Raw genomic sequence first — 12,063 nt, 5'->3', positions numbered from 1 at the left:
AGGTTGCTGCAACCACTGACTAGGGAACAAACTCTGGAGCTGCTGCACGCTCTCCTCCCAGCGAGGTAGTCTGTAACGGCAGGGAGTGAGATGGAGGACACACTGTGAAACGTTAGCTGCATAAGGCCTCATTTACACCCTAAGCGATGCATTTGCGTAGTGCTTGCGAACGGTCACTGCTTACTCGCATTTCCATTTTGTCGAGCATGTTAACAGATAAGAGCGTTCACACTGCATCCGTTCTACGCGGTGCTTGAGTCATGTTGCTTTCGCGAGCAAGCTCGAAAGTAGAAGAGACGCCGATTTTCTGTGCGAGTCTCGAGCGAATGGTCGTTGTAGTGACACTAACACCGAGACGAATGCGCTTTTTGTGCTAAGGCTAGTAATACAAAGCAGACAAAGACTACTTACCCATTTGTAGTGCTAAATATTAATTCTCCAAGCGTTGGAATAATCACTGGCGTGCAAACCTGTCCAACCTGGGCTTTGGGTCCAAACTCACTTCTTCATCTTTGGGGTTTATTGGAGATTTGCAAACACGGTGCACTACCGCCACTAACTCTTCAGATGTGGTTTGTATTTTGACGGGACAGCAGCGGCCGCTGCGTGTCGAGTCTGTTCAGTTTTGGTGTGAATACACGTGTGCTGCCGCTATGCTTTGCGACCTCTATGCGAACGCATCGCTTGCTGTGTAAATGAAGCCTAAACGTGGACATGAAGCTGCAGCTGTGAGCTCTTGGCTGCAGTTAGCCGAAGGCTAAACTATTAGCAACATTTCCTTGCCATCTCTGAAACACTTCGCCGATATTGATGTGTTTTATTTAGAGATACCATGTTTTCCTTTCAGATACTGATTCCAATACCGGACTTTGCATATCAACCGATAATAAGTACCAATCCGATATCATTTAAAAGAGGAAAAAAAAACATTAACAGCTGTTGTTTTTGTTTTTTGTTTTTGTTTTTTTGATGTTTCTAGTATTAAAATTGTCAATGCTTTTGCCCCCCTCAAAACTGAAGCCTTGCAAACTGTACCTATTGCTTTTTTACTTACAGGACTTTGCAGTCACAAAAATATAGCCAAATTGTTGACATTTTCTATAGCTAATAATACACTATTTTACTGTAAAGTAATTCTTATTGGCCAAAAACAGTAGTTGCCACTGGCTGCACGTTGCAACTTATTGTGTATTAGAGCGGCAACGAAGAACAGCATTCCTGAAAAACTGCTGTTTTATTCAGGTGTTAAACTACTTTGAGGTTTACTGATAAATTACATGGTATGGGATCAATGCATAGACATGTGTACTTGCTATTGTCAGACTCTCTTTTAGACTCTGTTTGATAAGTCCATCTTCTATGGGTTGCTTTGCAGTGTAGGCAGCTGAACTTAAAAGAGCACAGCTTAAAACTGGAGCTTTATTGATTCTTGTTGGTGAAATCAGATTGGTGTAGCAGCAGAAGCAATAAGGTCAAACAGAGGTCTGAATATGGAATAAGATATAAAATCAGTGAAAGTAGTTGGAGGGGGTCTCACAGTGTGAACATATGCTGCAGACTGCGTAGGTGGCAAATGTGAGTAAAGATGGGGCGACTTGACCTTGTGAGCTGCAGTTGGTACTTAGAGAGATACTTGGGTTGTTTTTCGCTCTTGCCAGGTTTGTATAAGGTCTCACTTTCTGTACTTTGTTCCTGATTTCTGTTCTCATGCTTTCCTCTCTCGCATGTACATATGGCACATTAGCATCAACCACTACATGAATTCACTGGAATTCATACATGTGGTCAAAGCTTGGTTTTTGTGCTATTGTTTTAAATCAAGGCACTCTTTCTCTTCTCTTTTTTAAATTGTCCATTTTGTGTCACAAATGCCCATGAACGAGGCCTTTCACTTATTTGAGTGCTCGAGCATGTGAATTAGGGCTCTGATCGTTTCAACCACAAACTGATCAACTGTTCATTTCTCAACCCCAGGACCCAAAATCAACAAACTGCTGCTGTTGGAAAAAGAAAACTCATCGAGAGTTCCTTTTATGCTGCATTCATGGACCTGCAAAAAACTCTGCTGTACTGATGAGGCTTCTGTGTGAGCACAGAAGAGGAACCCCTGTATCTCTGTCTGTTTTATGTTCAATTTCACTTTATAAATTTAAAATACAGAGGGGCTAAGCATATGTTACTCTAAAAGAAACCATCTGAAAACCATCTTGACTAATTAAAAAAGCATAATTTTCAAGCTCAGATAATGAAAGTTTTATTTCATATGATAATACTAATCTAACCTCCCTTCTTCTCTCTTTCTCTTGTCTGTTTCCATTCAGAGAGGACGAACTGCTTTCTGGAGCAGCCGTGGATCAACGCAGAAAGAGGGGCACCTCACATGGGAGTGCGTGACCGTGTGTGTGAGGGTGTGTGTTCAGGCCTCCTGCCGTCGCCCGCTCTTCCCGGACAGGCATGGCGGGGGTCCGAGAGCGCGGCTCCCGGATACAGAGGCCGTGGTCTGTGTACCGGGCCAGCACGTTCGAGTTGTCCAGCGAGATGATCGGCTTGGCTCTCGCAGGTGAGGGACGGTTGGTTCCTACTGAAGAGAGAAACAGAGTCTGACAAAAACATTTACTGATCTAGTGCCTTCATCATCGACAACTTAATCAAGGCAGAAATTTGATCGTGAAAGTGAGATGATCTTTAGATGTCCAAAACCCAAAGAGCTCCAGTTTGTAACACTAAAATAAAAACCTAATTTAATGCAATAGCTGCCGAGTATAAACACAGCCTGCCATTAATGTCAGCCACTTGCAACACCACTAAAACCAAAATACCACACTGACACACACTCTGCTGGCACAGTGTTAAACTTGTGTGGGCGCCAGCGGCCTCTTCAACCACAGTTGCCCTGAAGCAGATCATAATGAGACCTGAGGGCTGCTCATCATCTGTTAACACATCGCAGTTGAGGTTGCAGTTGGTTGGAGCGTCTGTAGGACTTATACCTCAGAGGAGAACTCGGTTCAGTCGTGGTGGTCTGGTCTTTATCGTCAATATGAATCCTTGCTAAAAGCAGGGGCGTAAATATAGACAGTGCAGGCAGGGCAGTTGCACTGGTGCCCATGGGGTTAGGGGGCCCATAGAGAGAGATACTCTACATAAACTCTAAATAAGGTACAAAAACTATTCAATTAAATGAATAATTCCTTATTTTCTTTGATATTTTTGTCCCGTACATATATACCATGATGAGTTTTGGGTGATATGTATGTTTTTTTTTGTCCAGTGTCAAGTTTCTATTTGATCATGTGATGATAAGATTATATGGTAGCTAGTTTCGGTGCATGACAAGTAACCTCCCAGCCTCAGGGTCCCTCATAAAAGCGTATACTTGGGCCTGTAACTACCTTACGCCACTGACTAAAAGTGCCTGTTTTTGCCACTGACAGGTTCGGATTGTTATTTTACGAGATAGACCTTTTATTAAAGAGTAAGATCCTTTTTATTTGACCAGAAACAGCCCTGAAATTGCCATCGCAAAACCCACCAGACTCCATTTAAGCATACAGCAAACCACATTTCATTTAAAGCCAACAAAAAGCCATGAATCAACAACTCTGGTTGGAAGTACATAATGATGTAAGTCATATTGATCCTGCTTATTTCATCATAATTTCGTCCTTTGGCTGGTGTGATAATGAAGCAGGTATTAAATTGCATTCTGTGGTATTAAAATGGTCTTAAAAAGTCTTAAATTTAACTTAACACACCCTACAGAAACACTTGAAGAATGTACTACTCTCTGGGCTGTCTTAAAGGGAAATTTCGGTTTATTTCAACCTGTCTCCTATCGTCCTAAATTTGTTTCAAGTGACTAATGACATAAAAATAATAGTTAGCATGTTAGCCGTTAGCCTAGATACAGCCGGGGTGCATAGTAGCGTCAGACCTGTTAAAACATAAGTGAACGGACAACCTTCAAGTGCAAAGTTAGTTGTCTTACCTGACCGGTGTGCTGCCATGTTTGTTTACCATCTAGCTCTGCTTTCCAAAGCGCAGCCGAAATCTGGCAAGAACAAGCAGCAACGGCTGTAAGGCAGAACCGGACAGTAGCCTGAAAAGTTCATTCATTTATTTTATGAAAGATTTATAGAATAATGGCTGACTTTTTGCCAGACTTCGACTTTGTGGAGGAGGAATTTGATTTTGCAGAGTTTGATGGCCGCCCTTATTTATTTGAGCCAGAATACACTGACGAAGAGCTTCGTGAAATTGAAGAACGGAGGAGGAGAGAGAGAGAGGCGCAACAGGTAGAGGACAAGAGAGGAGGAATGGCTGCTGCAAGGCTGCGTAGCTCTGGAGATTGGTGGTGTACCTGTGAATGCTGTGCCCCAGTGCCCACAGAAGAGGAATGCCTCTGTTGCAAGGAATGGGACCGGTTGCAGCCTTATTTTCAAGGTCTGGATGTGACCGAGGACGAGACACCTCCACCTGGAGTAGTATCCAGCTGGGCTTTATCTAGAGCTCGCGAGATTTCACGCATGCTATGAGATCGCTGCTTGTTCTCGCGATATTTCGGCCGCGCTTTGGAAAGCAGAGCTAAATGGTAAACAAAGATGGCAGCACACCGGTAAGGTAAGACAACATGTTTACATGTCATTTTCTATATGTTCTCTGACATTTATCCTAACGATATGAGGCGGTCTTTGTGGAAAAAAAGCTTGTTTAGTGGACTAACTTTGCACTTGAAGGTTGCCCGTTCACTTACGTTTTAACAGGTCTGACGCTACTATGCGCCCCGGCTGTATCTAGGCTAATGGCTAACATGCTAACTATTATTTTTATGTCACTAGTCACTTGAAACAAATTTAGGACGATAGGAGACAGGTTGAAATAAACCGAAATTTCCCTTTAAGGGTTTTACCTCATGAGTCTAGCCTGAACAAACCTGCCGTGACATTTCTGTCCAAGCAGAATCTGAACTATGATCGAATGCATACGATCAGATTTTTCAAATTGCAATCAAAATACCATTTAGAGGCCACATTTTGGATTTTATGTTTTACCTAATTGTGTTCCTGTTGTGACTGTTGTCCAAGGCTCATTGTGCTGCAATCATTGATGTCTGATGTTTCTGTGACTTGTTGGTTTGTTTCCAGGAAACAGTCAGGACCCAGATGAGCCTGTGCTTGAGTTCAGCGTCTGTAAGTAACACTTGCATCCAAAACAATCCAGGCTTTTAAGCTGACTATTAGATGGGTTGTTTTTACGCCTCTCAGCTCATTCAGTGTTCCTCCTCCAGCCTGCACAGACCTGCTGACTCCTGCTTTGGACCGAAAACCCAACAGCTTTGTAGCAGTGAGCTGCACGACACCACCGCAGGCCTTCTGGACCAAACACGCCCAGACGGAAGTCATAGAGGTCAGACTCTTTAAAGACTCTCTGACCTTCAAAGTTGCAGTGAAATGAGACCCAAAATGTCACACTTACAGGTGAACTTTGTGTAATTTGAGAGGGATTTGATTCGATAGTTGGAAAGTGGATGTGGCGGACTGTTTATCTTCACCTCCGCTGCAATCAGGAGGCGGAGGACGAGAGAGATGAATAAATTGAGCTGCAGCCACACACTTGTGGAAAGGATTTTCATGTCCAAACACACCTCCCACCACCTGATTTCCCTCTGCTAGCTTCAGCGATCTGTAACCATAAACAAGGTCAAGTGCAGTTTGGGGTCAGCTGGTTGCTTCAAATCACATTAAAGGGAAGCAATTTTTATTCGCTAGCGCCAAATGAGTCATCAGAAGTTAATGACATTACAGGAAAACATGACAGAAAACATTTTAGACAGAGCAAATAGAACACACAGGGGCAGTGGATATTAATGCAATGTTCTTGAGGTAATGCTGATGTCACTGTCACTGCCTTCCTCCACAGGGCACCAGTAACCCCATCTTCCTCAGCAGCATTGCCTTCTTCCAGGAGTCCAACATCAACCAGCAGACGCAGGTGAAGCTGGCTGTCTATGACGTCAAGGATCGCTCGCAGGGCACGGTATGATTTAGTTTAATGGTTTAAAATAGAAAGGATGTTATTCGTCAAGATTCTTTTTCATTCTGAGCCAAAGTGGACAAAGACAAACACTGACTTGTCTGTTCTGTGTAGTTGGCACTAGTTAAGAGGAGATATGAGCTCATCAGTAATATTGTCTATCTGTCTCTTTTAGATGTACATGTTGGGCTCAGCACTTTTTCCTGTTAAGGAGTTGTTGCAAGAGAGGAGCCACAGATTACAGCTCGAACTGAGGTAACACACACACCTAACTTCTTATTATTATTCTGAGATGTAACTCATTTTTCAGCTCCAAGAAATGGCGGTAATGTTCTTTCTGTTCACGTGCCAGTTTTAATAACAGGTCTAGAGGTCGATAAGAAAAGGTGGTTTACATTTGTTCATGGTTCCTGCAGCAGTCTCTTCACAGCCATAGGGAAGAAGCTGTGTTTTAATCTGTTGGTGCAGGCTCTTATGACTCGGTGCAGCTGGCATACCACACCGTACATCCATAGGTCAAGACATTCTCCATTGTGCAGTGATAGAAGCTGCTCAGCAGAGGTGGAGGGAGCTTGTTCCTCCTCAGCGTTCTAAGAAAAAAGAGACGCTGCTGGGCCTTATCATAGGAAAACAATGGTTTTACTGGCGTCGCGTTTCTAGCGTTCCATCTCGGTGTGATCGCTCCCTTGGCGCAGTGTGGTCCTTGTCTTGCGGAAATCAATGATGATTTCTTTTGTCTTCCTGGTGTTGAGGTTGAGGTGGTTGTCACTGCACCAGGCCGTTGCTGATCAGTCCCACAATGGTTGTATCATCCGCAAATTTGATGAGGGTGTTGGAGCCATGGATTGCCGACGCAGTCGTGGGTGTACAGCGTGAACAAGACTGGACTCAGGACACAGCCCTGAGGGACACCAATATGATGCGTACTAGTGCTGAAACAATGAGTTGATTAATCAGTCAGTCATTTGTTAAAGGGAAATTTCAGTTTATTTCAACCTGTCTCCTATCGTCCTAAATTTGTTTCAAGTGACTAGTGACATAAAAATAATAGCTAGCATGTTAGCCGTTAGCCTAGATACAGCCGGGGCGCATAGTAGCGTCAGACCTGTTAAAACATAAGTGAACGGGCAACCTTCAAGTGCAAAGTTAGTCCACTAAACAAGCTTTTTTCCCACAAAGACCGCCTCATATCGTTAGGATAAATGTCAGAGAACATATAGAAAACAACATGTAAACGTGTTGTCTTACCTTACCGGTGTGCTGCCATCTTTGTTAACCATTTAGCTCTGCTTTCCAAAAGCAGAAATATATCTGGCGAGCTCTAGATAAAGCCCAGCTGGATACTACTCCAGGTGGAGGTGTCTCGTCCTCGGTCACATCCAGACCTTGAAAATAAGGCTGCAACCGGTCGCATTCCTTGCAACAGAGGCATTCCTCTTCTGTGGGCACTGGGGCACAGCATTCACAGGTACACCACCAATCTCCAGAGCTACGCAGCCTTGCAGCAGCCATTCCTCCTCTCTTGTCCTCTACCTGTTGCGCCTCTCTCTCTCTCTCTCCTCATCCGTTCTTCAATTTCACGAAGCTCTTCGTCAGTGTATTCTGGCTCAAATAAATAAGGGCGGCCATCAAACTCTGCAAAATCAAATTCCTCCTCCACAAAGTCCAAGTCTGGCAAAAAGTCAGCCATTATTCTATAAATCTTTCATAAAATGAATGAATGAACTTTTCAGGCTACTGTCTGGTTCTGCCTTCCAGCTGTTGCTGCTTGTTCTCGCCAGATTTCAGGCACGGTATGAGATCGCTGCTTGTTCTCGCGATATTTCGGCCGCGCTTTGGAAAGCAGAGCTATATATTTTTCTATATGTTCTCTGACATTTATCCTAACGATATGAGGTGGTCTTTGTGGAAAAAAGCTTGTTTAGTAGACTAACTTTGCACTTGAAGGTTGCCCGTTCACTTAAGTTTTATCAGGTCTGACGCTACTATGCGCCCCGGCTGTATCTAGGCTAACGGCTAACATGCTAACTATTATTTTTATGTCACTAGTCACTTGAAACAAATTTAGGATGATAGGAGACAGGTTGAAATAAACCGAAATTTCCCTTTAAGCAAAACTGTCAAACACTAGCTACTTCCAGCTACTTAAATGTAAGGTGTTGCTACTTTTTTTGCTTTATATCATTCTAAATTAATTATCTTTAGATGCCACCTTTAGATTTTCGATTTTTTGAGCTGAACCATTCATTAGGAGCGCTGTTGGAATACATTAAACGTTTGGTACTGATTGCCCCACACCCAGAGTGCAGAGCACAGATGGAGCAGCACAACAGCAGGTGCAGTGAAAGTGAAACTTAACTGTGTCTCAAAAAGTTTGCTTTCACTCACAAACAGCTGCTGACACTTGACAGAATTCTGTCGAGAACCTGTTTTACATTAGAAACTGTTGCACCACTTTGAAAAAGCACTGCAGTGAATATTTGTGTTGTTTTCACATCAAGATCTCTTGGACTAAACTGGCAAGTGTTGGACAACAGAAAGAATTTTTGGGCCAAACAATGAATCAAAAACTGAATTTGCAGATTAATGGATAATAGAAAAAGGACTGTTAGTTACTGCTCCAAACTGCGTTTCACTGTACAGATCAGCAGAGAACGAGCGGGTGGGGAGCATCATCATCGCTGCGTGGCAGATGGAGGAGAGAGCAGATCAGAGGATGTCGGTCGGCCGCTTGCCAGACAGCATCAGCGGGCGGGTAAGAGGCACTGGGAGGGACACGGTCCTCTGGGAGCACTTGGTTTTAAATTTAATTCCTGTTTTGAGGCAGATTCCCTACATGCTCGGAATTGGTTGGTGTGGGCTCGTTTCAGTAGCAGCAGCTAAAATAAACTCTGAAATATACCTAACCTGCTTGATGTCATCATAAACATGTCACACAGTGGCAGTAAAAAGACATATCTTAGTGGACTGGGTTTGCGTAGGAGCTGTCAGTGTGGTTGGAGTGTTGTGTAGGTTGTGTTGGCCTCAGAGAGTGGACAGGCAGGTGGAGGTGGAGGTGGAGGTGGTTGTTGACTCGCTGTATAACACCAGAGCATGTGTGTCCTGCAGACGGTGCTGCCGGTTGACGAGAGCCTCACAGAGTCGATGGGAGTCCGGATCAAGTACGCCTCGCTATGCAAAGACACGCTGCTGCGCTCAGGTATGACAGCTCTGTCTTCTCAGATACGTCTGACTCAAACGGCACCCAAGTTTGTTGCTTAGTTTAACAGTTAGATACATAGTTTGTATTGTGCGTTCACATGTGTGTGAGAGTTCCCGACTACTGGAACATCCTTGTTCTGCAAAAACGACTTCTATCAGGTGTTACTTCCTCTGCTGCTCTGAATATAAACCAGTACAGAGCTTTACTTTTTATAGTTTCTCTTTCTGCTTTATTCCATATACCACATTAATGTCTACAAGACCTTATCAGGTATATGAATAAGCTTTACAACAGTTCAAAGGGGGTCAAAGGGATTTAAATGAGGTCATTTTGCGTCTGCTGGCACGCCTTTCAGTAGCGTTATGATAACCTCACTTGACTCATATGACAATGTGTCAAGCTTGTGACTGTTAATTAGCCTGATGAGGCTGAGTTGTTTTGATATAGCCAGCCTGTGTTTCCCCCTAGCGCCGTTATAAAATCCCACCATACAGTATTTATACTTGAAGCAGCTAGAGACAGGAACAAGCAAGGATTATACAGTGGTGGAAAAAAGTTTTCGGACACCCTTAAAATTTTACACAATCTCAAATATTATCATGAAATATTTGTGGAAAAATCTTTTTTGTGTTTCAAAAGGTGTGGCTGCATTAGACAGATACAAACAAATACAAATTATATTTTTTTGTTTATTGTTTACAAGAAAAACTAACAAAACTAAATTCTTGACAGTTTCAATATGTCAGTTCAACATTGTCGGTATCAAAGTCAACAAATAACAGAGAATGTGTTCAAAACTGAACAAAAAATAAATAAACCATCACATCATCAAATTAATATTTAGTAGTCCTGTCACTGGCACGTAGTAGAGCTCTAATCCTGGCTGGCATGTTCCCCACGAGCCTTTCACACTGTTGAGGGGTAATCTTGTCCCATTCTTCTTGAATTACTGCTTTTAATTCTTCTAAATTCTTTGGTTTATGCTTTGAAACAGACCTTTTGATAATCCACCACAGATTTTCAATGGGGCTCATGTTCGGGGATTGAGCTGGCCACTCTAAGACCTGGATACTGTGCTCCTGCAGCCAAGTTCTACTGGCCTTGGATGTGTGGCAAGGGGCATTATCTTGTTGAAACATCCAGTTTTTACCTCGATGGAACAGTGCACGCGCAGAAGGGAGCATGTGGGTTTCGAGAATGGTACAATACTTGGTAGAGTTCAATGTGCCATCACAGACAGTGAGATGACCAACACCAGCAGCACTCATGCATCCCCAAACCATGATACTGCCTCCACCATGCTTGACAGTAGGTACTGTACATGCTGGAGATAATGCTTCGCCTGGCCTTCTGCATACCCTCACATTAGTAGGAGGAAGATAAAGCTGGAAACTGGACTCATCTCACCACAAAATCTTCTTCCAATTCCTGGCTGTCCAGTTCTTGTGTGCCTGGGCCCAACGACGCCAGGCTAACCTCTGTCTCTCATTGATCAGGGGCTTCTTGATAGCCTTGTAGGACCTTAAGCCATGATCTAAAAGTCGGCCACGTACAGTGCGGGTGGAACACTGGACACCAGTTTGGTTTGACCACTGCTGCTGAAGCTCCTGTGATGTCATTCGGCGGTTTTGCCTGCACATGCGGATCAGGATGCGGTCATTTCTTGCTGAAGAAACCCTTGGACGCCCAGATCTTGGTTTGTCTTCCAAGCTGTTGGTTCGTCTGTATTTCTGCAGAGTGTATCCAACTGCTGAAGGACTGCATCTGCACTTCCTGGCTATCTGGCGGCAGCTGTATCCTTCCTGGCTGAGAATCTTTATCTTCAGGCATGTTTCCTGCGTTAGGTTCCTTGTTTTAGCCATTTTTGTGTCTGAAGAACTTTCAAATGTGCTGGCTTTATGTAGACATGAAGCTTGGCAACAAAAATTGTGTCTTTTAATAAAAAGAACGACCTTCATCACTGGTACCAAAATGACCCAATACTCAAAATTTCTTATGTATTTTTATGGAACCAATAAATTTTAAGTTTTTAATGGCTTTTTTAGGATTTATTTAGTATTTTGGCTGTGACTGTCCTAAAAGAAATTGCACTTGAAGACCTAAGAGTGATTCTTAGTGCAATATTTCACAAATGCATGGGGTGTCCGAAAACTTTTTTCCACCACTGTATATAGAGCACCCCCAGATATTGGTGCTCTGATCAGCTGGCCACAGATTGTTTTGTCATTCTTAATATTTTGAAGGCAGATCTTAAGTGCTATATGCTATATATTCTTGAAGACGTTTCACCTCTCATCCAAGAGGCCTCTGCAGTTTGCAGGCTTTAAACTCTGCGTGGGTGTGAAACCTTACAGAGTCGTTGAGGTCACATATGAGTCGTTGGTCCACCCAGCCATCATGTGTGTCGTTAGGTTTAGACGGGTCCGGGTGTGAATGGGTGTAAGTTGAAGAAGCCTCTTGTATGAGAGGTGAAACATCTTCAAGAAAGTTAAGCAAGTCTAGTTGCCTGAAGCCTAGTTCACATTACGCGGTTTTCACCCTAATTTTGTGTTGCGGAGACTATCGTAATCTTTTGAGCGTTCATACCCGGCGACATGTGTTTCTGTCAGCGGGAGTCTCGCCAACTGCGTTACGACCTGTGTGTGCAAAATTTCTCCACCAAGCCCTCACCGACAGAGCCCCAGATAATGCAGTGACGTCACCAAACTTGGAGACGGCACATCGTAAAGGCATGGATATTCTTTATTATCCTGGGTCCAAACACAATGCACTCCCCGTGATCCTGTGGACACCGCCGTTGTTGTTGTTGCTTGCCGGCTTGTCAGTGT

At 43.5% G+C, this 12,063-nt stretch overlaps 1 protein-coding gene across 21 annotated transcripts in view; it reads left to right on the top strand.

Annotated features, from left to right (window-relative positions):
* The window catches only part of LOC117249907 (inositol polyphosphate-4-phosphatase type I A-like), a 96,748-nt gene that overhangs the window by 36,715 nt on the left and 47,970 nt on the right, over window positions 1-12,063 (top strand). For 20 of the 21 annotated variants that reach the window (XM_033615749.2, XM_033615747.2, XM_033615748.2 and 17 more), the window contains exons 3-9: window positions 2,322-2,560; window positions 5,145-5,189; window positions 5,288-5,406; window positions 5,920-6,036; window positions 6,209-6,288; window positions 8,677-8,788; window positions 9,142-9,232. In XM_033615749.2, coding sequence (XP_033471640.2) covers window positions 2,455-2,560; window positions 5,145-5,189; window positions 5,288-5,406; window positions 5,920-6,036; window positions 6,209-6,288; window positions 8,677-8,788; window positions 9,142-9,232 — 670 coding nt within the window. In that variant the 5' untranslated portion in view covers window positions 2,322-2,454. Of the gene's footprint in view, window positions 1-1,974; window positions 2,118-2,321; window positions 2,561-5,144; window positions 5,190-5,287; window positions 5,407-5,919; window positions 6,037-6,208; window positions 6,289-8,676; window positions 8,789-9,141; window positions 9,233-12,063 lie in introns of all 21 variants that reach the window. The other variant, XM_078165928.1, reaches the window with a different exon arrangement.

The sequence above is a fragment of the Epinephelus lanceolatus genome, chromosome 24, assembly GCF_041903045.1.
Source record: "Epinephelus lanceolatus isolate andai-2023 chromosome 24, ASM4190304v1, whole genome shotgun sequence".
NCBI classification, from domain to species: domain Eukaryota; kingdom Metazoa; phylum Chordata; class Actinopteri; order Perciformes; family Serranidae; genus Epinephelus; species Epinephelus lanceolatus.
The sequence above is the reverse complement of the archived record's forward strand: the minus strand, read 5'-3'. Positions and strand labels throughout refer to the sequence as shown.